Source organism: Echinops telfairi, unplaced genomic scaffold (genome assembly GCF_000313985.2).
Source record: "Echinops telfairi isolate 266 unplaced genomic scaffold, ASM31398v2 ScPeMD7_7469;HRSCAF=8507_0, whole genome shotgun sequence".
In the NCBI taxonomy this organism is placed as follows: domain Eukaryota; kingdom Metazoa; phylum Chordata; class Mammalia; order Afrosoricida; family Tenrecidae; genus Echinops; species Echinops telfairi.
Window position 1 is genome coordinate 34,387,252 of NW_022111372.1, and position 27,520 is coordinate 34,414,771.

The 27,520-nt window shown below is 47.8% G+C and overlaps 1 protein-coding gene across 1 annotated transcript in view; it reads left to right on the plus strand.

Annotated features, from left to right (window-relative positions):
* Nucleotides 1–27,520, plus strand: part of BACE2 (beta-secretase 2) — a 140,731-nt gene that overhangs the window by 104,478 nt on the left and 8,733 nt on the right. The window contains exons 7-8 of the mRNA XM_004696919.2: nucleotides 4,545–4,694; nucleotides 10,150–10,318. Coding sequence (XP_004696976.1) covers nucleotides 4,545–4,694; nucleotides 10,150–10,318 — 319 coding nt within the window. The remainder of the gene's footprint in view (nucleotides 1–4,544; nucleotides 4,695–10,149; nucleotides 10,319–27,520) is intronic.

Here is a 27,520-nt window from a genome sequence, read left to right on the forward strand (position 1 = left end):
CATCGAAAGGTAGTGGTGATTGTTGTTAAACTATGATCTATTCAAGGTGTTCAGGGAGTGCTATGGGCTGCTAACTCTGGTTGACACGTCAAACCCACCAGTCACTGCTCAGGAGAAAGACGGGGGGCGGTCTGCTCCTGTCATGATTTACACTCTTAGAAACCCTGTAGAGGGTCACTATGAGTTGGCATGCCCGACGGCAGTGGAGATGTCTGTATTGTTGATGAAGGCTAAGATCTTAGTCTGTGATGTCCATCAGCACACAGTCTCTTCACTGGAACTTCAGAGGACTTGGGTTTGAATGTGCAGTGCCTTTTGGTATTTCAAAGAACCGTTAAGTGGATGTCATATTTTTATAGTCTTTGTAAAAGAAACTCACCCACATGTGGTAGTGTAATTGCGCTCCTGAGCGGTAGAACCAGTTCATTCCCTCGGCTGCTAACAGAGGCAGGAGGTTCAAGTTCACCCAGAGAGACTCTAGCGATCTACTTCTGAAAGATCAGCCGTTGAAAAGGCCAATGGAGCAGAGTTCTACTTGGACATCAGTGGGGTTGCTAAGGACTAAAGCCCACTGGAGAGTAATTATTTTTTTAAATATAGAGATGCTGAGGTCGATAGTAAAGCAGTCCTGGTGGTGCCACCATTAAGCGCTTGGGTGCTAGTCCAAAGGCTGGAAGTTTGCACCCACCCGGCGACTCCATAGGCCTGGTGACTTTCTCCAGGGAAGACCCCAGCCTAGGGAGCTTTAGGGGCAGTTCTGCCCTGCCACATGGGCGACCGTGTGTTGGAATCGACTTGCCAGCACCTCCCCACAGCAGCAGCGACATAAACAGTCAGCCAGGAGCAAGTTGATAGTCTTTAAAAGCACCAAATACAGAAATCCTCCTCCTTTTCGGTCTTCATCCAAGCTGTGTCCAAAGGTGATTTTTCTATAAAACCCTGTGACTGCTCCTCCGAAGGTAAGGGTCAGACAGGCAGCCCAGTAATCCTTTTATGAGCATGCAGTGAAATGCGATTTAAAATCCTGGTAGAGGACAGCATGCCTGTAGGGGCCTGGTGATGCCATTCCCAGTGTGACCCCCAACTGCCGGTTCAGCTCAGGGCAGCGCAGTGAACCAGAGGCGCTGGGAACAAACCTAGCCTTGGCGGCCAGCCTTCACTAGCTGGATGCCTGGGGAGGAGTTCTGACCTCCTAAGAGCCTCCATCTCTCACCCTCGGGTTGGCATGGGGATTTGGGTAGCGTGTCAAACGCACAGTGGACATGCAGCAAAAAGCAGCTCTATTGAATATCCAACACCATGGTGCTTGCTATGTGTTTAGATGTATAACAAGTGTCACCTTTGTCCTCTCGTGTCATTTTGTGAGCATCTATCCATGCTGGGCCATCCTTGCGAGAGCACCAAAAAGGAGCGTTCCCTGCAGCAGGCTTTTATGAGGCAGTAACACAGGAAGATGGGAGCAGTGGCAACACTCTGTTACAGGCTCGGCTGCTAACAGAAAGGTCAACGGTTCAAACCACCAGCCCCTCTGTAGGAGAGAGACGTGGCAGCCTGCTTTTGTAAAGATTCCCATTGCTTTTGAGCTGATTCTGACGCATCCTTGCCTATGGGACAGAGTGGAACTGCTTAATCCATAGGGGTTCTGAGACTGTGCATTTGTTGGCAGCAGACAGCCTCATTGTTCTCTCACAGAGTGGTTGGTGGGTTTGAACCATGGACCTTGCAGTTAGACGCCCAATATTTAATGTGCTGTCACTAGTGGTTTTCCATAGAGATTGCAGCCTTGGAAGACTAATGGGGCCATGCCACTCTATCTGCTAAGCTTGCTAGGGATGAGAATCGACTAGGTGGCAGAGGCCCACATGGGCTGAGGTCCTGTGGGACATCAGTGGTAGAATCTTCTCTCTCCCTGTAAGAGAAAGACCCTGTTCAATTCCTGATCACAGCACCTCATGCCAACACTCGTATCTGTCTTGGGAGACTTGTGTGTTGTTATGATGCCCAATAGCTTTCAGCACAGCTTCTGGACTGAGATTAGGAAGAAAGGCCTGGTGTTCCAGTTCCAAAATCCAACTAATGGAAGCACGATTGTTCACAAAGATCCAATCCTCCACCAATCAACTGATCATGAGAGTAGCACAGGGCCAGTCAGCTTTTCTTTTCTTCATTGTGTATCGGGCCAAGAGGACTGACCCAATGGCCGCTGACAACAAACACAACCACCACGACCTGGTGGTGGCCCCACTCTCCAAGGGCCTGACCATCTCTGAAGGACATTTGAGAGCAAAGGTTTCCTAGCAGGTATTTGTTACAGGCTCTCCCAGGGATGCCACAAACACAAGAAGCCAGAGAGAGCACTTGGGTGTGGTGAACCAAACCTTAAAGTCTCAAACTCTTGTGGGGATATGAGCAGGCGAACCAGGAAACACCCACCCCAGATCCACTGCCATCACCAATTCCAACTCAGAGTGACCATATGGGACAGAGTAGAACTGCCTCTTAGGGTTTCCACATCTAAATCTTGATGGGAGCAAACAGCCTCATCTTTGTCCTGCAGAGCCCCTGGTTGGTTTAAACTCATAACTGGCTTTGGCACCAGGGCTCCATGTGAGAAAGAAGGGGGGAAGTACAAAAGAAAGGACACCGAAGACCAGGGTGAACCAGAAAACCTGCAGGACAACAACACAGAGAAGCTGCGGTCAGAAACCAGAGCAGGGCCCATACCATCTCTAACACCTGCTGACTCAGCTGCACGTAGCAGGTACATTTCTTAGGGCCTTAGACTGGGAATCATAGCCATGCTGTAGGACAGAGTCAAACTGCCCCTGCAGACTCCGCTAAGCCCCAGCTTGATGGAAGCAATCTCCAGATCTTTCTCTCCCGGGGAGAAGCTGCTGGGTGCAAACCACTGGCCACAGGGTTAGGGTGAGTCAGAATCAACGTGCTGACCTACAACAATGACAGCTTTCGAAGGCGTGCTGGAGATCAGACCAAGCTTTATACAAGGAACCGTGTGCTGATTTCTTGTCAAGAAGACCCTTTGCCATGTTAACACACCCATTGTCAAATCGAACTCTCTAAGGCATCATCAACATCTACTTCTCTCCCAAGGACGTGAGGGAGACTGGCTGTTGGTCCCCTGCCGGGCCTCTGCCTGGCTCGGTGGATTCAACACTGCTCAGGAGCCCTGGGAAAGCAGGGCTGGGGGCAGACTCTTATTCGCACCCTGAGTTCACAGGAGCACATGTTTCAGCAGTGACCATGACTTTGTAAGAAAGCCACGAGGTAAAAAGAATGACGAGATTTGTTTGCCGTGTCTAAAATTATCTTCTGATTTCAGCGCAGCCTGCGTCAAAAGGAACTCGGGCAGGTTTGGTTGCTTGGGGCCAAGAAAGCCCAACAAGGGTGTATTGTCTGTCTGGAACATTGACCAAAGGCGTGCTTGTTCTTTTTATCTGCCTGGGGTACCCAAGAGGTCTAGCTTGGTTTGGGTTTACTTTCTCGCTGTGGGAGGGGCTGGCTCCCAAGCAGGAAAATAGAAACAAAACAAAGCACACACCCCACTGCCGTCCTGTAGAGTCTAACTCACAGAGCCTCCGTATAGAGGGCCCAGCAGTGTAAATATTTACAGGAGCCCACAGCCTCCTTTTCTCCTGGGGAGAAGCTGGCGAGTTAACCAACTGGCCTCGGAGTCTGGCCCTGAGCTTGGGGTGTGCAGGTAGGTTTCCTCAAATTAGCGGTTTGGATTAGTGGTATGGGTGATTCAGAGTCGCTGGGTGGCACAAACGGTTGGTAGTCCACTCAGATGTGCCTCAGAAACAAGGCCTGGTGATCTACGTGTGAAAGGTGTGTTCCAGGCGGGGGGAGCCCACACAGGGTTCTGGGCAGATGGGAGTGGGTGGGTTCATGCAACTCACAAGTAAGGTCATGCTTGGAAGGGGCCTTATGGGCCACATTTAGGATTTGTCCTAAGAGCCACTGCCCACTACTGTGGGCAAGGTGCTTCACCTCTCTGTGCTTTGGTTTTCTTACCTGTGACGTAGACGGGACCATGTGATGCCGCTGACTCATTAGGCAAGTATTGTGCTAGAACACTCCTGAAGCAGCCCTGGTTGCGCAGTGTGTTACAGATTGGGCTACAAACGGCAAGGCCAGCAGTTCAAACTCTCAGCTGCTGTGTACTCCTCTAAAAAAGTGCAGTCTTAGAAACCCACGGGGGCAGTTCTACAGGATCGCGATGAGTCGGAATTGACTCGATGGCAGTGAGTGTGGTGGTGGTTTGCTTTTTTAAAACATTCCCGAGAGTGCTTAACACTAGGAAGTGCTCGGCAAGTACTGGTCATTTGCATACATTTGCATACTGATGCTTTCCCATTGCCATCTCCCTTCCAGAGCCATGGTGTCTCTGTGACTCTTGTCAAAGGAAGCACTGAGCATTGTTCAGCCCCGTGGGCGGCTGGCAAGGCTGCTCGGAGAGCCAGGAGATGTTCCGTGCTGGTGTGCCAGACGAGTCACTGTTTTCCCCATGATCTCGTTTTGTCCAGATTCCAGAATTCTCTGACGGCTTCTGGACTGGGTCCCAGCTGGCATGCTGGACCAATTATGAAACCCCTTGGTCTTACTTTCCTAAAATCTCCATCTACCTGAGAGATGAGAACTCCAGCCGGTCATTCCGAATAACTATCCTGCCCCAGGTACGTACCTGCACGTTCACTTCGCTCTCTTCCTGAACATGGTTATCGCAAAAGGATAGACTTCCACACACACCCTATACGTTAGCTAGTTATCTGTTATAGCTGCAGTAATGCTGTGTAACAACCACAGATCTAGGAGCTTAAAAAAGTCAGCCACTATTGCTGTTCAACGTCAAAGTCAGCAGGTGAGTTGTCTGGCCTGGCCTGGGCTGATCTGACTGGGGTCACTCGTGGGTCTGTGGTCAGCTGAGTACTATATGCTAAGGAGTTAGGACACCAGACCTCTGAAAACAAGTTACTCAATCACACCTGTAAAATTATAAAGTTCTAACTGTAAGTAGAAGGTCCAGAAGGACAGGCACACAGAGGTCTACTGGACTGTGTGGAGGAGTCGAGGAGGGCTTCCTGGATGAAGAGGAAACCTGACCCCAGGGTGTGGCTCTAGGGGATGGTTCTCAGCTTGGAGGGCATTCTTGCTTCCTTCATCTTCTTTAGCCCCATCTTTTCCTGATTCCTCGGATCCATCTATCTTGCCCCCTTTTGTGCTGACCTCTGTGTTAATCTGCTCTTTTTATAAGTCAAAGACGATTAGGTTGAGGACCCTCTACACAGAGATGGCCTTTTTGGGGTGACATTTGGGTGGTGAACACATCATAATACATGATGCCTACAGAGTGTAGGAAAGGCAAAATCACCAGAGTGCATTACATCCCAGATGCAAGGGCCAGGCTTCCAATACATTATTGACAGATGGCAGTCTGAGGCTAGCTTCTGTAAAGAAGCAAAAACAGTGAAACCTTTTTGTACAGAAAAGATTAAGTCAAGGAAATAGGTCACACGGTTGAAGAGGTGGTCGAGCGCCAAGCCCATGGATCAGATGTCAGGCTAGAAGCTTCTCCTGACTCATGTAGCTGCACGAGCTGATGAAACCAAGATTGGCTGGTCAGATGACAGGCTTTGGGCTGAGGAGGCAATGAATCCAAGTTTAGCAGATATATTAGGCTGGATTCTCTAGAGAAGCAAAATGGGGACACTCACGACTACAGAAGTAGAGAAGTTTATATCGTGAAAGGTAACTATGATGGAAGTTGTCCACACAGCCATGTAGAGAGATCTCAGTTCGACTCACTTGTGTGGGTCAGTGAATGTGCTTAAGGTCTTTCTAACTCATGTGGCTACCAAAGGTACAGAGACGAGGGGTGGTGAAGCATAGCAGAGGCCTGCAGCGTGATGCGGCAAAGCAAGTCAGGGTAGTACCTTACTGAGGGATGCCATGCAGGCCTCGCAGGGTGATGGTGCAACGGAGCTGGTCCAAGGGATGCAACGTGGTGAGTGAGGTGCAGCAGGACAATGCGAGGCGGCCAGATCAGGTAGCATGCTGGTCTGAGCAAGAAGGGAAGTGGAAGAACGGAAGTCCAGGCCTCCACCATGTCTTCTTATATCTAAGCCACACCCCCAAGGGACATCACTAGCCTGCAACCTGATAGGCTAGGCCCTCCCCCACCCCCCTATATTCTTACAGGTGTCATACTGGCACAGAAAACCCAACCATCACAGCAGATACGATAGCAGGATACTGGTGACTCCCAGAATCAGCAGGCAATGCAGCAGGCCAATGACTCAAGTTCAACGAACTGAAAGTTAGATGATGGGTCAAATGAAGGATCCAGACCCAGCAGAAAACAAGCAAGCTTTCCCCCAACATCCACTTGTATTGGAAGCAGATCACACCCTTGAGATCTCATCAAGAGGACAATAATTATTAGATCTTAACTGCCAACCCACTGAGAATCCTGGCCCAGTCAGGTGGACACAAAAATCTTACCTATTACTGTGTTGCAAATGATTCATGCTTGGTGGTGCGGTGGGTTACACGGTGGGCTGCTAATGGCAAGGCCAGCTGTTCAAAACCACCAGGTACTCTGCAGAAGGAAAACAAGACTTTCTACTCCCATAAAGACTTACATCTCCGGAGACACACCATACAGTTCTACCCTGTACGATAGGGTCGCTTTGCATCAGAATGGACTCGATAGCAGTGAGTTCTGAGTTTGGTACTAACCTAAGAATTGGTGATTCACATCCACTCAGCATACCTGTGGTCTACTTGGCTGTTACTAGTTGCCATCCAGTCACAGTGACCCCATGCCACAAAGTTGAATTGCCTCATAGGGTTTTCTTGGCCTGATGATCCACTTCCATAAAAATTACAGCTACTAAAGCCTTATGGGGCAGTTCTACGCTGTTAACACACAGGGTCACCACGAGTCAGCAGCAACACATTATTAGTAACACATATTTCAACACAGAAGGGTTAGGGCCCCAGTACACATTATTGACACAAGTCAATCGGTAGCACACAGCCGCCGAGCACCACAGGCAGTACAAGGTAGGTGCATAATGAGTGGTGTGGGCTAGACAGATTGATGCATGCCGGTTGGGTAGATTTGGCATCAAGGACTTGGATTTGGGTGTGGAGGAGGAGGGGTGTTTTTGGAAGAGAATGGTAAATGAGAACATTGCCTTTCCCCCTGATTCCAAGCTTATGCATAGTGGTGCATCTTTCCGAAGAGGAGGGGTGTTGGGGGAAGGATTGAATGCTTCCAGAGAAACACAGCCCAACAGAGAGCATGTATGACTGGACGCGAGTGGCTTGAGTTATGTGCTCAGCACTGCCCTTGACTCTCGCTGTAACTTTGAGCAAATCACCAGGCCCTCTCTGTGTCTGTCTCTGTAACTATAAAGAAGAAATAATAATACTTGCCGGAGACATTTTCAAAAGACTGCAGTATCCTTGGCCGAATGGCCCTGCGTGGAGTGGTGTTCGAATGATATGTTTTCAGCACCTTTAAGATAATGTGCTCCCAGTGATTAAATGTTGGTCAGTCGAATAGTAAAATGTGAGCATTGTTTCGTCAGTATCATTTGTAACTGCAGTCAGAATCCCATTGAGGACAAAGGGGAACATGTAAATAAATGGCCTGTAGGCTGGTTGGCAGAGGCAGGGACTGGTAGAAGCAGGAGGAAAAAGCAGGTGTCCTGGGAGGAAAAGTCTATTATGTGCAGGGCAGGCGATGACCATCAGTGCTGAAGGGTCACCTGGGGATCTTCAATGACTTTTAGGGCCCAGCCCTGGGATAGAAGAGGGCAGGCTTGGGAGCCTTCACTTCATGCGCAAACCTCTGTGTAAGACTTCCCCTCACTCTCCCCTCGGAGGCTGGGCCATTTGTTGGTTGCCTTTGATATGTTCCCATTCATTGATATGTTTGGTTTGATATGTTCCCATTCATTGATATGTTGGCTTTGATATGTTCCCATCCCATTGATATGTGTTCCTGCATCTCATCCCATTGCAATGAGATGTTTCCCTCATCAGTGGAAACACTGATTTGTTGGGGAGGATGGCCAGTGGTGGATCAGCCATAAGATTCTTGCCTTCCATGCGGGAGACCTGGCTTTGAATCCCATGCTCGGCTACTCCCTGTATGTCGGTGGAAGCTTGCTGTTGATATGGTGCTGAACAGCACCGAGCATCCCCATTAAGACAGGTGTGGATGAAAGGTCTGGTAATTTACTTCCAAGACCAGCCAGTGGATCACGACAGCCCAGCCCACGACTGATCATGGAGATGGTGCCAGCCCAGGCAGTGAGGCATTCTGTTCGTGTAGGGCCACCATGAGTCAAGGGGCCCTGGGACAGCAGCCAACGCCCAACACAGCCTTGTGGGAAAATGTTTTTGCCAGGAAGTTGCAGCCCTTCAGGAAGGGATCTCCCTGCACCCCAGCTCTGCCTCTCTTGCTCTCTTCCTAATACTTAGAGCATAAGTGGTGGGGGTGGGGTGGGGGGTAGGGGGGGCTTCTGTCACCAAAGTTTTAAAATAGAACTTTCATGCATTAGCAATAATAGGTGGGCACAAGGTCACTGGTACAGAACAGAGTCACATCAAAAACAATGATCTTCCCCTTTTGTCCCCAACACTGTTTTCCAACACATACAGGCTGAATCTTGTTAGACTGATTCAGAAAGCAGGCCCAGCAACAGCCTTCAGGAAAATTCCCATTTTTTTCTCCCTCACATAGCCCTAAAAATGTAAATACGTTCAGCATAAATACCACTAGTTTGTGTGTTTGTGCTGTTTCAGCTTGCAGGCAGACCGTTTATTCTGAGATCCGGCAATGCTCAAGCTTCCCCAGAGTGCTGCAGAATTTAACAGTCTGAAATTCTTACTGGGAGTTGGCTGGGACTGACACAGAAAGGCCAGGCTAAACGAAGCAAACTCGTGTGTGTGTGTGTGTGTGTGTGTGTGTGTGTGTGTGTGTGTCCTGCTATTCTTTTGTCAGGTGCCCTGGGGCCAATTTGCAATTCATAGTAATTCCACGTGAAGGAGTAGAACTCTCTAAATCTAAGAGTAGCTTGTGTAGGCTGTAGTCTTTCCAGGAACACACTGTCAAGTCTTTCTCCTATGGAACCCCTGGGTAACTTTGAACCATCAACCTTTCAGTTAACAGCTGAGCATGTAGCCAACGTTAGGGACCTCCAGGGACCTCTGTATGGAGTCTTAAACTAAAGGTAAAGCAAGTCTAGTACACATGCTTGAGAAGGAGCAGTCCCTGAACTAGGAGGAGGAAGAAGGTGTTGCTCTCAGAGGCCAAGTGAAGGAAGAGCTTCAAGTAGGAGGATCATCTGGTGGGCACTGAGGAGATGAGGCTCTTGGAGCACGTACCGCTTCTCCTCCATTCCTCCCTCCTTCATAGACAGGACTTCCGGAGTGCAGGGACCATCGTATTTGCCATTGAATTGCTGGTCCCAGGCTGAGCTCATATGACTCAGTAGCTGGGTGGGTGGATGGATGGATGGGTGGATGGATGGATGGATGGATGGATGGATGGATGGATGGACAGATGGATGGAGTTGGCTCTGATTCACGGTGACCTTATATATAACAAAGTGAACACTTCCCGGTCCTTTGCCACCTTCATGACCACCGGTCTATCTGGGTCCAATCTTATCGCTCTTGTGTCGGTTCACCTCTTAGAAGCACTTCATTTTTGCTGAGCCTCTACTTTACCAAACAGGCTGTTACTCTCTAGTGACTGGTCTTTCCTGGTGCTGTGTCCAAAGGAAGCTCTAAGAAGTCTCTCCATCCTCACTTCTCCGATGCGTTCTGGTTGCATTTCTAGTACAGTTCCCCTGTCTAATTCCAGGTGATTGTATGTGCATTCTCGTGGTCCTGTCACTTTCCCTGTGTCTCCTCTCATGGATGGCACAGATGCTGTGTATGACCATATATATGATATGATGTCTATGTAATTATATATATGTATGTATGTGAACCTTGGACTGGAGTGTTCTGAGCCATCTTGTTGATGATGCCATCTTGTTGACCTCCGCCATCTTGTGATGATGCCTGACTCTTGCTTCTCTGTTTGTTGTCTCCTTCTTTCCACACGAACAGCTGTACATTCAGCCCATGCTGGGGGCGGGTCTGAATTACGAGTGCTACCGCTTTGGCATCTCTCCTTCCTCAAACGCGCTGGTGATTGGTGCGACGGTGATGGAGGGCTTCTACGTTGTCTTTGACAGAGCTCAGAAGAGAGTGGGCTTCGCCAGGAGTCCCTGTGCAGGTGAGTGGCTCCTGCCTCAGACAGAAAGCTCTGATGTGAGCTGTGCAGGTCAGGGGACCAACTCAGAAGCAATTCTGGATGACACATCGTGACCATTGAATTGTTTCACTGCTGCCCATTGCCGGCCATCAACATCTTCTCAGGGAAATGGTCAGGCATTGCTGAGAGAATTGAATGAGCTCCTAGTCCAGTGTTTGACCCATGCAAGTACCCTGTACGTGTTAGACATCACAGGTGTCCCTTAAAGCTTAAAGTGGCTTCCCTCACACAGGAATAAAACATCCTCGGTGATGCTTTGAATACGCATCACACCTTCCTGACCACTAAACCCAAAGAAGTAAAGAAAAGGAAACTCAGAGTTAAGTGATGTGCATTTTTCCCATGGAGCTTTAGTGGCCCGTGGGTTAAGCATGTGGCTGCTCACTAAATGGTCAGCCATTCAAACTCCCCAGTGGCAGCATGAGAGACCAGACCTGGCTGTCCACTCCCATGAAGAGCATGCCTCGGGAACCCCCACCCCCACCCCACCCCCGTCAGGCAGTTCTGCTTGGGACTGTGGGGTTGCTAAGAGTCGGTCTCAACATAAAAAGGAAATCCTCCTGATTGCTTACTCCCTGTAAGCAATCCTTGAGCCCCTGTCATTGCTTTTTTTCTCAATATCCTAAAAGAATGAGACCAAGGAGCCCGGGGCTGTGGTGGTGATTTCCTTGAGGGGCGGTGTGATGGCACCAGTGTTCCTCTCTGAGACACAGCTTGAGGACTGGGCGGGCCAGCAGAGGAAGGTGGGCCCCTGGGAGCTGGGAGACCAGATCAAGCTGATGGGGGCGTGGAACTCCTTGAGCCTGAAAACGCCTTCAGATTGAGCAGTGTCCGCCAAGAGGAGCGGGTTCGCATGGCTGCTGAGGTCCAGGGGAGGACTGGGGGGTCCTGGCTGCTAGTCCCAGCCCAGGAGGACAAGGCCAGTCGTAGCAGAGGGTGAGCAAATAGCTTGCGGGAGACGAGTGCAAGAGAGTGTGCCTGGGCAAGTGAGAGCTGTCGCGCATCTAAACAGGACTTCAAAGGGCGGAAAGAATTGTAGTACTTTGGAGCCAGAGGCGGGAACAGAGTGAAGTCCAACACGTTGCGCTGGTCACATGCTAAACAGCTGTTGGATCAGCTTAGATCCATGGGGACCTTTGGGCACAGTGTAGAACTAGGTTTCATGCAGTGTTCAGTGATGGATCACTCAAAAGCAAGTGGACAGCCCCTTCTTCTGAGAGGCTTCTCCCACTCCAAACCCCTCGCAACCCTTTAGGACAGGGTAGAGCTGCCCGCTGAGTTCCCCAAACTGTAGCTCTTTATGGGAGCAGAAAGCCCTGTCTCTCTCCTGAGGAGCAGCCGGTGGCTTTGAACTGCAACCCTTGTGGTTAGGAGCCCAATATGTACCCGCTACCACACCAGGGTTTTTATGGGTGGATTCAAATTGCTCAACTTTTGACTACTAGCTGAGCCCTTGATCATTTGCACCAGGCAGGGACTCCTGGGCAGCATGCAAAAAGGGAGGGAAAGATAAGCGAGGGTGCAACCGCAAAAGAGCTAAGGATAAGGAAGTGAAACCGAAAAATGGTGCCCAGGCAAGGGTCAGGGGGACACGCTCCGATGTGGCATGGGGCTTGTCTCAGTCCTTAGGGATCCCCAAACCAAACAGTCCTGGGGTCATATGAGTCTCCAGGCCGGGAGGGGGAAAGGGGTGCAAGGGACATAGGCTAGTGGGTAGAAAATGGGGGAGAGTGTAGTAAAGTGCCAGAGGACCCTGCCTCCAATGGTGCACACTGTTCACACACTCCGCTGTGAACCAGAACGTTGGAGGTATGAGTCCCACCCAGCAGCACCTCGGAAGAAAGTCTCGATGATCCATCAGAAACCCTCCGGAACACAGTTTTCCTTGTATACGCACGGGGCTCATCCTGAGCCAACTGACTCCACAGCATCTGTTTGTTTCTGGGACCAAAAGAAAGGAGATGTGAATTTGAGGGAAAGAATGCCTTACCTGGAGTGGCTGGGCAGACAGAAACCCGGGACGGGCCCACCTGAGACGTCACACACGCACCCGCACAGAGATGAAGGTGGCTAGGCCAAGTACCAAATGATCGACGACCGCTTACACAGGGAGGGAGGAGCAACGTTTCATACCCAACTCATGGTCTCGAGATACACAAGGAGATGCTTCATGGCCTGTTTCGACACGCTGGCCTCCCTGGAGAACAAATAAACCCGTTTGGAGACTGGAGGAAGAGGAACATCTTCGAAAGGAAATAATGCACGTGAAATTGTTACGAAACGGTTAACCAGGCCTGTGTTATAGGAGTCAAATGGGTCTGCCAGCTGCCTCGAGGGTGAGAATAACTCGGGGGCTGGTGGGTGCGGATCACAGGGCTCTGGTTGCTTTAACAAGGAAGGAGGCGGGAGGGCCCTCTCCCAGCACTCACTCGCTCAACAGAGATGTGGGTGGTTGTTTTTAAGTCTCTGGGGAAAGAGGAAGGGACTCAGACCCTTGCTCTAGGAGATTGGGAAAGAGATGTGTCTTTCTTAAGAGAAGGGTCACCGTTTGGCACGGAAGTGCTTATGAAACGGCTCTGTGCAGCACAAATGACATCATTTTGGTGAATTTCCACGCCGTGGCATGAGTCTCGTGTTCCGCAGTCGGTGGGAGGCCAGGGTCAATTTTTAACACGTTACTAGAGCTGCTGGGACTCGCTCTGGGCCTGTCGCTTTAAAACATCTGCAGGCAGGAGGGCTGGCAGGAAAGGGGGGGGGGTGTTCTTGCAGCTTAGGCACTCCTGTGACTTGCTTGTTGTGCAAAGCACCCTTACATCGTTTTTTTTAAATCATTTTCTTGGGGGCTCTTGCAGCTCTTATAACAATCCATACATCAATTGTATCGTAGTGCTCAGCCTTTTGTACCACCCACAGACTCCCATGTGCTAGTCACCTGTCAATGATACTTTCCCACGTTTATTAACCTGTCTATCAGGGTGGCCTTGAATGAGTCCCTTCCCTGATGAGTTATCTCTCTCTCTCTCTCTCTCTCTCTCTCTCTCTCTCTCTCTCTCTCTCGCTCGCTCAATCGCTGTCGCCAAGTCAAGGCTTACTCACAGCAGCCCCCTGTGAGTTTCTGAGACTAAGTGTTTATGGGAGTAGAAAGCCAGTCTTTCTGTCTTGGAGTTGCTGGTGGTTTCCAACTGTGGACATGCGGATCACAGCCCACTACACCGCCAGGGCTCCCTGCATGAACTATGACATACCCCGCAAACAGTACTGTGTTCCCCAACTGTGAATAGATGTCTGCTTTTTAACCCTGAGAATCGACAACTAAGGCAATTATGTCCACAGCTTCCGTTTTCTTATTAAATACTATTAAAGCAGAGGCTACTATGGCAACGGCTATTACACTGTCCACTTTACTTACTACTGCAGAGCATCCTAACTGCATGTTTCTTAAGTAGACTCCTGTTGGAGAGAGTGTAGCTCAATATTATGCACTTGCAGGCTGGGGAGCCTTCCGTTCTGCATTTCAGCGCTGAGTTCTTTGTTCGGTTCACTTACACAAGTCTTTTGTTACACTATTTCTTTTTCTTTGTACCCCCCCCCCAGTATATCTAAGGCTTCAGTACTTAAACATTTAATTTTACCAGCTGTGGGAATATACACTGATACATGCCTTCCCTTTGGTGCAAATTGTTTAGCCATTAAAGTAATTATGTTACCCTCTGGGCAGCAATTAAGGAGACTGTTCTATAGGGCCATGATAAATGGCTATCCCGGGGCCTTTTTCTTTTTTTCCCCTCCCTCTTTTCTAAAGTGTTTATTTTTAATTATAAAAATGTTTAAAATATTTTTTAAACGACGGGAAGTCATATACTATGCACTCGCCTACATAAGATCCAGGTTTAATGGAGTGTTAGCTGCTTGAGCACATTTCTTTTTCCCCTCGCCAAGGAGTGGTCGTTGTTGAAATAAAAAATAACAAGGATAGCCAGAGCCCCTCCCCTTCCCCAGGTGAACTTTCCTCCTGAAATTGTGTCTGTTCCTCTGGGTGAGCACTTCACAGTTATGGCTGCGCGACCCAGCTCTAAGTACTGTGCTGGGGTCTCCAGCGCCACCCAGCTACGCGCCCAAACTGTGCCCTGTGACATCAGCTGCTAGTGGCTGCCATCAGGTCGGCCCTGGGTGCTGGCGACTCCACACACCACGGGACAAAGCGCTGCCAGGGCCGTGCCTCCTGTGAGACCCTTTGCAGAGAGCATAGCCATCGGGTGGTCACTGGCTGGAAGTTGAAGCGGATCACCGACCTGCATGCTCGCTCCTCTTAATCTGGAAGCTCTAATGGCAGCACTGTCTCCGCTTTCTGGCGTGGTTGGTGGTGAAGGCACCACTGAGTTGACGTGGACTCATGACGACTCGCTGTGCTACAGAGGAGCGCTGCTCCCAAGGGCTGTGTTTGGCCCCGAAGCTCTACCAAAGCAGGCTGCCAGGTCTTTCTGCCGCAGAGCCGCTGGGTGGGGCTGAAGTGTCAAGTTTGTGGTTAGCAGCCATGTGCTTAACTACTGAGCCACGAAGGCCCCATGTTCCGATGAAAGCAGTGCACAAGTCTTCACTGACAGGTGGGTGGTGGCTGCACATGACATACGTTGGCTGGGAATCGAACCTGGGTCTCCCACGTGGAAAGTGAGAATTCTACCACTGCCCGGACATGAAAACATCCTGCCTGCTTATCATCTTACACCGTCTCTGGCAGTCAGGGGTGGTGGCACCGCCTAGCAAGGGGTTCTCGCCAGAGGTTGCAGTCAGCTGAGCGGGAGAAGCTGCTGCCCAGCTCACCCACACGTGTGAGAGCCACGCTGAAAAGCCAGGTGTCCTCAGGAGCTACTTAGACTCACAGCCCAAATGCAAGCGGTAGTTAAGTACGCCTTTAGCCACTCTGCTTATTTCACTCTAAGCAGAGAAAGCCCAAGAGGCCGTCCCTGGCCTCCTCTGGCCCACTTCTGTACGTGTCTATGTGTATCTATAAGGTGGTGCTTAGGTGTACGTGTGAGGTGATGTTGTGAGTTATGAGATGGGCTGCAATCCTCAAAGTCAGCAGTTCAAGACTAGCAGCCCCTCCGAGGGAGCAGGATGAAGCTTTCTACTCACAGAAAGAGTTGCCGTCTCAGAACCCCACGAGGTCAGTTCTGCTGTGTCCCATGGAGCTGCTATGAGTCAGAATCCACTCGATGGCAGTGAGTCTGTCGTTAGAGGCTGTATATGGGCGCTCCGATTGTCCTCAAAATATATTCCTATCTGTATTGTTTGGAAGGCCGATTGCTGCCTATCTGGATTGTTCTGGCTATTTCCTAATGATAGCATTTAACTTGTTCGTCTAGTTTACCTCTTCTGTAAACTAGAATTTAGGTGTTGAGGTGTGATTAGATTTGTGGTAAACACTTTTTAAAAGGTACACGCTGATTTTGAATACCACCGCTGTTGTGTGCCAAGTCCCCACTTACAAACAAAACACAGTCATCCTGTTGATCCTGGCTGTTTGTGACCCTATAGGACAGAGTAGAGCTGCCCTGTAGGGTGTTCAAGGCTGTAATCTTTGTAGGAAGGAGCCCTGGTGGCATAGTGGTTATGTGTTGGGCTGTGATCCACGTGGTTAGCAGTTCGAAACCTCCGGCAGTCCTGAGGGAGAAAGACTGGGCTTTCTACTCCCATGGGCAGTTACAGTTGAAGTGCAGACAGGGGCGAGGAGGGAATACAAGAACTGACTGTGACTGCACAACTCATTTTAAAGGTGATTTAACCATGGGGGTGGGGGGTGGTTCTAAAATTATATGGTAATGATTTTATAATTCTCCTCGATAGGATTGAATGATTGAACTATGGAAGTATATGCGATGTAAATTATGTGCCAATGAAACTGTTTAAAAAATAAAACAGTTACAGTCTCGGAAACCTCACAGGTGGTCACTATGAATCAGCATTGACTCAGTGGCAGTGAGTTTTGTTTTTCTTTTCTTGTTTTTCCCTAATCTTTATAGAAGCAAATGGCCACATCATCTTCCCACAGAGCAGCTGGTAGATTTGAACCCCTAACCTTTCCCTTAGCAGCCAATTGCTTAACCATTGTGCCACCAGAACTGCCCCCCAAACCGCGATACATACTTAGTATTCTGTCATGTTTGTAACTTCTATAATTGGAGTAAGACAATCTCTGGTAGGAGTTTGAACCCTGGCCCTAGGGCCTATTTCTTTCCCCTGTTAAAGTTATTGAAGCAGAATATGTGTAACAAAGGATTGTTACTTTTATGTGTACAATTTGGCGACATTAATCATGCTAACTACTCTCTGTTTAACTGTCCCCACTATCTGCTCCCAAATTCTGAATCATCTGGCTACTCAGTACTCCAATTTCTTCTCTGACCTGCCTCTAGTCCACAGCCAAATCCAAACTCACGCCCTTGAGTCTACACTGACTCATAGCATTCTGATAGGACAGGGTGGAACTGCCCCTGTGGGATTCCAGGACTGTACCTCTCCTTTATGGCAGTAGAAAGCCCCATCTTTCTCCCTAGGAGCCGCTGGTGGTTTCAAACTCACTGATTGCAGCCCGGCACATAATCACTGTGCCACTAAGGCTCTAACTATGCACATGCTTAATCTCGATATTTTATTGAAGTGGCAGCATACAGACTTTGTCCTTTTGTGTCTGACTGACTCCACTCAACATGCGGCTGTCAAGGCTTGTTCTTGCCATAGCATGCATGTATATAAACCATATTTCATGTATCCGTGCTTATGTTCATGGGCTATTGGTGTACACCAATGAACATTGGTGTACTCTTGGGCTTGTGTTTGATTGAAGAATACCTCTTGCTTCTGGACTCGGCCACATATTTAAAAAGTGGAGGTTGTGTTTGACCCTCATTTCTATGTGGCATAGTACGAGGGAGCCCCATCTGACCTGCATCTACCATTTGATGGAACCTACATCTTTAGGAGTTATTCTCCTCCTTATGTCTTTTACTTGGGTTTTGTAACAAGAATAAAAATACTCATGGAAGCAGCAGTCAAGAAGTCAAACGATGTACTGTAATGCATCGGGCCAATCTATGGCAAAAGCCCTCTTTGTAATCTGAAAACGCAGGCATTGCTTTAAGGACACAGGAGCACCACGATCGTATCACTGCCTCATGTGCACACAAAAGCTGGGCAATGGGAAAGACCAAAACAGAGCAGATGCTGGTGAATCGCGGTGCTGACTGGGAACAGAGAGTGGACCTTGGCCTGTGGAAGAAGCGGTGACACCCCAGTTCTTCAGGGAGTACAGCCAGAATGTCCCTTGGAAGCACGGATGGAGAGACCTCAGGTCACTTACTTTGGATGTGTCATTGGGAGGGACTGGTTGCCAGAGAAGGACGTCAGGCTTGGTAAAGTAGAGGGTCAGCAAAAACGAGGGAGACCCTCCATGAGAAGACTTGACACAGTGGCTGTAACAAAGGGCTCAAACATAGCAACAATTGGGTTGGAAAAACAAATGTCCCATTCTGTTGCACACAGGTCTTTCTGAGTTGGAGCCAACTAATGACAGCTACCAACCATGGTGATTTTGATCATTCTCTTAAGATACCATTTTTCAGACACTTATAGAATCAGACTTTGCTCTAACAGGGTGGGAGGAAGCAGTAGTAGGAGTCTTTGATTTGAATCTCTTGCAGAGCTTTATCAAACCCGCATGGTCAGCATCCTCACCATGCCTCCTCCCCCCTAACAGAATGTGGTGGGTGGGAAGCGGATGGGTATTTGGAAAATGTTTTGCAGCACCTGCCTCTCCTCAACCCACCCTTTCTGCTGAGAGTCACTCTCCTACACCTGGCTGAAAAAACTCCCTGCCCTGGAGGCAATTCTGACTCACAAGGACCCAGCAGCTAGACTACTAAGGTAGAGATTCAGGTGTGGTGTGAAGCTGGCTTCCTGTGGTCTCATGCACCTGGGGACTTGAGCATTTACAGCTGTGTGAGTCAAGTGTCACATTGCTGGGAAACTAATGGAGTGATACATCGGAAGACTTTGTGTAATCTTCCAGTCTCCAGCACTTCTGAAATACCACCCATCTCTTTTTATAGATTGAGACATTTAGCACTGCGAGCTGTGCCGATTTCAGCTTGCACAACTTGAGATACATCATGGATGATGGCAGTCATTTCTCTGTGCGGTTTTCCTTGCCGCCAGTTGAAAGTGGATCATCTGGTCCATGGTAATGTGTAAAAATAGGGATGCTGGCTGTCAAGCATGGAGTTGCAGATATGCCGCTGTCATTTAGAACACAATCAAAAGCTGCCAAAGCCAGGTGACCCTAAAGAATTAGATCAGCCAGCCCTCCCTGAACCCCCATTTTACAGACAAGAACACCGAGACCTGAGATACTGTATGATTGCCCCATATTTGCAGCTCAGAGTGGTGGCCCTGGGCCCAGAACACTGACTCCAGGTAGCACTCTTCCAAGTAAACCCTGCCTCCGTACAGACCAGCTCGTTCATGCCGAAGACTGGACTATGGAGAAAAAAACCCACCCAAGCCTTAACATTTTCCATCACCCACAGATCTACTTGTAGTCAGTACTGTGGTGCCTTGCATGTGGCTGGGATGCTGGAAGCTATGCTACTGATATTTCAAATAACAGCAGGGTCCCCATGGTGGGAAAGTTTCAGGGGAGCTGTCAGACAAAGAGTCGAAAGAAAGATCGACATACAACCCCCCCACATCCATGGGGATGATCATCAGAACTGTGGGTGAAGGGAGACAGTGGACGGTGTAAAACATGAAGATAAAAATAATTTATAGTGGAAAGCAGATGTTTTGAGAATGATGATGGCAACAAATGTGCAAATGTGCTTGACACAATGGATGGATGTGGGGATAAGCGTTGTACGAGGCCCCAATAAAATGATTTAAAATAATAATAACTTATAAATTATCAAGGGTTCATGAGGGCTGGAGGGTGGGGGAAGGAGGGGGGAAGAGGAGCTGATACCAAGGACTCAAGTAGAAAGAAAATGTTTTGGAAATGATGATAGCAACATATATGCAAATGTGCTTGATACAATTGATGTATGGATTGTGATACGTGCTGTAAGAGCCCCCAATAAAATGATTTATTAAAATAAAAGACAGACAGAAAGACAGACCTGGTCCTCTGCTCCTGAAACCATTCACTGAGAAGCTTGTGGGTCACACCTGAACTCTGTGGGGCTCACTTGCTTTGGGCATGTCAGCAAGGGGAATGAGATGCTGGAGAAGACTGGGTTTGGTGAACCAGAAGGCAGGTGCGGGTCGAGCAGCCTTCAGTGAGGTGGGTTGGGAGCATAAGCCTCAGGGATGGACTTGAACAAGCAGCTATGGTGGGGATGGCACAGGGCGGGGCAGTGCTGTTTCATTCTGTCACCTACAAGGCCGCCAGGAGTCAAAGTGGGCGCAGTAGCAACTATCTATCTTGTCAGTTTTGTCTTTAGTAAACGGATATTTCTTCTTCCACAACACACTATCAACTGGGTCTTGATCTTTGCAGGGCTAGGGGGCAAGACAAGGAAAACACAGAAGTAAAATCTTAACCCAGGGCATTGACTTGAAAATTAAAAATATTAACATATCCCTGAGAATGAAAAGTGTTAAAAGTATTAACATACATCATGACACCTGGCACTGACCTGTAGCCGTGACCTGATCTAGGCATGGCACTAAATGTTAACTCAATTATGCTTGGAACAAGACTGTTCCATTCAAGTCCTGTTGTTATCCCAGTGTAAAGATGAGAAACGGAGGCTCAAAGAGAGAATAAATAAATAATTTGATCCAATCACACAGCTCTTAAGCTAGGAGGTAGGCTTCACAGCCCATAAGTCTATGCCCAAAGGCCCTTTCTTTTAATCACTGCATAAATATGGTCTCTCATACAAAATTTTTTAAAAATCAGACATAACGAAACAAAATCTGTTTCATGGCCATAGAATTAGTAGTGTATGTAGTACGTGTTCTGGTGATGTGAAGATTGTGCATTGAGTTTCTAACTGCCAGGTCCGCAGTTCAAAACCACCAGCCGCTCCTTAGAAGAAAGATAAGGCTCTGTAAAGAGCTAGTCTTGGAAACTCACAGGGGCAATTCGACGCTGTCCGAGTGGGTCTGTGAACAGCCACCCACGCGATGGTAGTGGGTTTGAGGCAGCAACCCAGTGGTGGTGCGCCAGTGGGGGAATTCTCGCCTTGCATGTGGTTGGCCTGGTTTTGATTCACAGCTGGCATACCTCATGTACAAGGCTTGTCCATCAGCCAAGGCTTGTGAATCCTGAATACATTTCAAGGGCGTGTGGGTCACTACAATCCTGGGGGCGGCGCAGGCCTGGCCGGCAGCGTCTTGTGTGTTTCTGTGTGTGGTTGCCATGCGTCAGAAGCCGATGAAGTGGTCCCTGAGTGCAACAGCAGTGGCTCGTTAGCAAAGAGGAGCACGCCGCTGATCCCAGATCTGCATGACTCCGTCCTGTCCGACAACCCTACAGTGAGCCGCTTGTCAAAACTTTTTTTTAAAACGTGCTTTTTTTCCTGATGAAAAGTATTTCCCGGAGGAAAGTTTGATTTTTGTCTGTCTTACCATTGTTAGGTGTGACGTAGGTTTAAAACCATGGGTTATTTCCGGTAATCAGCTTGAATCACGCAGTTGTTAAATCAATCTTCATATACCTATCATGAGCTGGGATTGGCTCTTCTTTTTGTAACCTGAACGGGATCCGGTCCTAGGTGTTGGTTTGGTTTCTGAAACTAGCTCGTGTGTCACTGAGTCATCTAAATCAGGTGTGATCAGACATTTCCTCCTTTTATAGCCACTCAGACCAGTGTGCAGCGCTGATGGGGAAGGAATCTGCAGGCTGTGTAAGGCTGTGACCCTTCTGTCTCAGGCACTCTCCAATGTTACATTGGTTTGTTTTTTCCCCTTTTGTGTGTAGAATATAACTGATACAAAGGTAAACATTCTCCTCCAGTCACAGTATCCCATTAACCGACCGCACCCTCACCCCTCCGCACACCCCACTGCGTCTAGTTCTTTTTGCTCTTCTTCTTGTTTTCCATCTTCCCCTTCCCCACCTCCCACCCCACGGCCAGCCCTGACCTTGTTATAGTCTTCAAAGTCTTATCCCTTGGTGAGGAAATCGGGTTTTGTCCTTTGTGATAATGGTGTCCTAAAATAGTTATCGCTAGGAGATTGCCTTTGCTGAGCACAACATCCTCTACTCTTGTCCTTGTCGTGTGGTGTTAGACAGACGGTTCATCGGTTTTAAGGATGGTCCACGGTGTGTGGGTATCGGAGTTTGTTTCTCCACTCCTCTACAGATGGGGTTTCTTGTTGTTTCCATCTCTTTGCTATTAGAGAAATCGGCACAATCAATGTGGGTGGGCGTACATCTGTTCATGCTCTGTTTTTCATTTCGTTAGGGTATGTGCCAGGAGAAAGATTGCAGGTGTTTGTATTTGCATTCGTTTAAGGAAGCACCGTACCGTTTTCCGTCATGGGTGTACATCGGCAATCCCGCCAGCAACTGAGAGCATTCCAATCTCGCCACCTCCTCTCTAGCATGTAGGATCTTCTCGTAGTCCGGATTTTGATAAGCGTGTCAGTGTGAAGTGGTACCTCCTTGTTGTGATTTGTATTTCCCTCGTGACAAGTGACCATGAACATTGTTTCATGACTGTCGGCTGCCTGGATGTCATCTCTAGTCAATTGTCTAATCATGTCTGTTGCCCGTTTTTTGATTGGGCTATTTATATTTTCCTTAGTAAGGTGCTGCCGTTCTCTGTGAAGTTGTTTAAATGAGCCCTTTCTCTACTCTATCCGTGTCCAACATTTCACAGGAGTAAATGAACTCCCCACCCTCCCGGTAGCTGGTCAACATGTCCCCAGCTGAGCTCCTGGGGCTCCTTATTTTGGCCCAGAGGAGTTTGTGATTGGCTATTTTCAGACGTCCATTGCCAGGCCTTTCTTCCTTCATCAGGACATGCTGCTGCACTGTCCTTTTGAGGCCCAGCTATGTATTTCTTGCATCTAAAGTTGATTCCCGAGGAAATGCTTCACGGTCCGTAAAGACAGACCATGGCAAAGGATGCCCTGCGCAGTGCAGTGTCAGTGAAGAGGAGGAAGCCCCTCAGTGTGGACCGATGCCCTGGCGACGCCAGAGAGTGGAACCTCAGCGTGATAGTGCAGGTGGCAGAGGACTGGCAGTGCTGCTTCCCGTCGCACTGTAGGGACGCTACGAGTCGGAAGCGACTTCCTGGCAGCTGACAACCGTAATGCTTTCGTTGATGGATGTACCGCAGTGTGCTTACCTGCGTTCACCTGTTGGCGACCCTCTGGGCATTGCCAGTGTTTGACTATTACGAGGAGAACTGCTGGGGACATTAGTGCCACAAATCTTTGGACGTATGAGTATACTTCTCCTCCAATGTGACTATCCAGGGGCTGAGAAACTGCCAAACTGATTTCTCGGGTTGGGGATGTCCTTGTACAGGCACACCACCGACAGGTCACGGTTCCGGGTGCACCACAGACTTGCCAACGTTTGGCTTGCTCAGTCTCGCTTTTTATTTAAAAGGATAGTTCTTGGTATCTCCTTGTGGTTTCAATCACGGCTGCTGAGACTGAACCATTATTTGCCATCTATGTATCTTCTTTGTTTTTTCTTGATTGCATTTTAGTTTTTTGTTTGTTTGGTTTTTGTTTTTTGTGTTTTTTGTTTCATTTTCGTTTGTTTGATTTTTGTTTTTCCCCCCCTTGAAAATTTTATTTTTTTATCATTGCAGATTTTCTTGCCCCTTTTTGAATTGTGTTGCTTAGTTTCTTATGATTAACTTTTGCGGGTTCTTTATCTAATTGTGTTGCTTGGTTCCCTACTCAGTTTTAAGGGTTCTTTATCAATGTGTTGTTTTTGAGGAGTGTTACGTGCAAATGTTTTCCCCAGCCTTTTCATCCTCTGAACACTATCCTCCATTGAGAACAAATTCTTAATTTTTAATGTGAATTATATGCCAATAATTCTGTTGGGGAAAAAAGCGAGCCACAAAAGGATCGAATAAATTTAGATTTTGCCCTAGAAAATGAAATAGTAGGTGACATATTTATATACACACATATCATTTGCTTCAAAAGCAGGGATTATCTAACCTCCAGTAAGATGGCAGTTTAGGCATATGAGCAACCCACACTCTACAACAAAGACACAAGAAACAAAAACCAAAACTAAAAATGGAGCGGGGGTGGGGTAGGGGTGTGGTTTAGAAGTGCCTTTCAGTGTGATGTCTAAGAAATGTTTGCCTAAATTCAGGTCAGAAGGACTTGCTCTTGTGTTTTCTTTTAAAAGTTTCATGCTTTTAGATGTTTGATGCATTTTGAGTTAATTTTTTTAAAAGCCGGGCTTTTGAAAGGTAAGGATTAAAGGTCATTTTTAGCCATTGTTTCAACAGCCTATGTTGAAAAGCCTACTGTTTCTCTCTTGGATCTCCTCTAGCTTTTCAAAGCCCAGCTGGTTGCATCTGTCCCAGTCTGTTTCTGAACCGGCTCGTCCGTTCTGTTGCTTGATTTGTCTCCTTCATGCCAAACCCCCAGTCTTGATTATTGTAGCTTTATAACAAAATAAGGAAGGTAGCATAAATCTCCAAGGACCCACCCTATGCTTTGCTTTCTCATGTGGATTTTATAACCAATGTGACTTTTTTAAAAAGCTACAAAAGGAGCCTTGTGACCTTTTCATTGGGGTTGTGTTGAGTCCACAGCTCAGGGTGGAGGAAACTGACCCCTTCAACAAGACTGAGTTTTTCTGTAAGCGGACCGTTGCGTGGGTGTGCCATTGGTGGTGCTGGCGTCCGTGCCCCCGCGTGGTGACCCCAGGTGTGCAGAGAAGACCTGCTCCAGAGGGTTTCCAAGACTGCGACCTTTTAGATACAGATCACCAGGCCTTTCTTCCAGCGGCCTCTGGGTGGATTCGAACCCAAGAATTTAGGGCTTACCACTTTGTGATATAAACTGCCTGAACAGGGACTCACTCTCCCCTTATTGGTATCTTCTTTAATTTCCCTCAACCATATTCCATAGTTTTGAATGTACTAGTCTTACATGTATTGTATTTCATATGTTTGTGCTATATAAGTGTTGTTTGTTGAAAGATCTTTTTTTTTATCTGCACAGAAGAACATAACACCCGTTTCTACATGCACAATCTAATATCATTGGTTCTGTCCTTCACGTTGCATCATCAGTTGTAATATTTCTGTCTCTGCATTGTCACCATCGTTGGTCTGGAGGCACTGTCCCCTACCCTTCTCACTGAGGCTGTAGAGCGGGGGTGGGGACCATCATCCTCACAGCTAACCTCACACACCTCACCAAAGAGAAGCCGTTCCAGCCATCACATTTAACCCAACCAAACTCACTGCCATCGAGCTGATGCCGACTCATGGCGGCCCTGAAGGACACAGTAGAACTGCCCTAAGGATTTCGGAAACAAAATCTCGTGATGGGAGTAGGGAGCCTCTTTGGTGCCCAGAGGAGGGCTGGTAGTGTTGGACGAAGTGACCTTGCAGGTAGCAGTCCAAAGTGTTACCACCCTGCCACCAGGTCTCCTCACCATCATATTAGAGGTGACTTAATTAAATGTTTGTCCAAATATAGAAGCCAAATTTTAGTTGATCATTTTGCATGGCCCAAAAATGATGGTACAGTATCCAAAAGGCCCTTGGAAGAAAAAAAAGATCCCGCACCCCTGCTTCAGAGTTACTATTGAAAACCTGATCTTACACAAACAATTCTTTTAAAAATCGCATTCTTCATTAGTTTAGCTAGAGCCAAACCCACTACCCTCAAGGCAATTCTGACTCACAGGACTCTAACCAGGGCGCCCATCGCTGCATCTCTCTCCTACAGAGTGGCTGGTGGTTGTGAACCACCAGTTCTTCGCTTCTCAGTGTCACCATGGCTCCTCAGTCTGGCAAAGGCGTTAGTTAATTTAAAGATGACCTCCCTGGATAATTCAGTTCATGGCCCAATGACTTTCTCAGAGCAATGGATTCAGAGTTCCTCCAGTCTCAGTAGGTCCAGTTAGCCTGGATTCTCTAAGTATGTTCCCCTTTTGATTAGGATTCATATCCAGATTCCTTAATACTATTGTCCAGTCATCGTCGCTGATGACCACCCAGGTCTCTTTTAGCCTAGTGGCTAAGGAGGCCGTGGAGGCAGATAGAGCTGCAGCCCACTTCCCTGTTCATTTGCTGGGCCATCTTCTGTGCTGCTCCAGGCAAGTAGAAACTAATGATTATATCTTGGATGACCATTTGCAAGCTTTAAAACCCTAGGCACAGTATGTATGGATTGTGATGAATTTTACAAGCCCCCAATAAAATGATTGTAAAAAATAAAATTAATTAAAAAAAAACAAAACCCTAGACATCTAGACACCACTCACTAGACAAGGAGCAGAGGTTCGGTGGAGTAGAACATCTAAACACAGTATTAGGCCAGTTGACTGGACAGCCACTAAAAGCTAAGTTCCCTGTAACTTCAAACCAACAGAACTAATCTTGTGAGCTGTTTGGATATATTTAAGTGATATCAACAATTCTAGCCTCTGGGGGCAGGGGTGTGTGTGCAACTTTTATAAAATTGTGTATAAGACAATATTTTCTTTTTAAAAATCATTTTATTGGGGGCTCATACAACTCTTATCACAATCCATCCATCCATTGTATCAAGCACTTTTGTACATTTGTTGCCCTCATCATTCTCAAAACATTTGCTTTCTACTTGAGCCCTTGATATCAGCTCCTCATTTTCCCTGCTCCCTCCCCGCACCCCCTCCCTTATGAGCCCTTGGTGATTTATAAACTATTATTATCTTGTCATGTCTCACACTGTCCGACGTCTCCTTTCATGGGGTCTTCCCCTGACAACATGTCCTGAATCAGTGAAGCGAAGTCTTGCCCTTCTTGCGTCTAACGAGCACCCTGGCTGTTCTTCCACTAGACAGATTCGTTGGTTCTTTGGGCAATCCACGGGATTGTCAATATTCTTTGCCAGCGCCGCCATTCAAATGCATTGATTCTTCTTGGGTCTAACTTATTCAATGTCCACCTTTCACGTGCATGTGAGGCGATTGAAAATACCATGGCTTGGGTTAGGTGCATCTTCGTCCTCAAAGTTTTATTAGAAAGGCCGAGTGTTTGAATGAGTTGATTTGAATAAAAGGTGGCAGCTCTGTACTATGTGACTGAACAGACCAAACTGGCCACCTTTTAGGTCAACATTGATTTGATGGCAGCAAGGTCTATAGTCCAGCCTAAGACCAAACCATACCCCTGCCGTCAAGTCTCTTCCAACTCATAGTGACCCCAAAGGACAGAGGAAAACTGCCCCGATGGGGTTTCTGAAGCTTTAGATCTTTTTGGAAGCAGACGGCCTCATCTTTCTCTCACAGAGTGGCTGCCAGTTTTGAACCACTGACCTTTCAGTTAGCTTAACCCATCATGTGATCAGAACTTCTCCAAGCTCATATTCACCCATTGCCATCTGGTTGATTCTGACTCAGAGCAACCCTATGAAACAGAGTACAATGGTCCCTGTGGGTCTCTGAAGCTGTAAATCATCTTGGGAGCAGAAAGCCTCATCTGTCTCCAGTGGGGCAGCTGATGTGTTTGAACCACCGACTTCATGGTTAACAATCCAACACGTCATCCACTGGATCATGAGAGCTCCTTTCCAACCAGAGAGCCACCACCTGCTTTATATAGCTGCCTATTTCTAAATTCTTATTATCTAGAATGTATGAAATACTCAAATATGGAAACCAGGGTGTCAAGAGCCATGTAGTGAACACCCATGTTCTCACCATCAACCTGGTAGATGTCATCCACAGGCCCATGAGTAAAAGAAAGAATAAGAAAGGTTTGTCCAGACACACGATGGAATACTATTGGCTGAAAACCACCATGAAAGCACGAAGCACCTCGTCTCTTGGATAGACCTGGAGAACATTATGCTGAGTGAAATTAGTCAATCACAAGAGGACAAATGCTCTTTTTTTGAAAAACCATTTTACTGGGGGCTCTTACAACTCTTATCACAATCCGTACATCCATCAATTGTGTCAAGCAC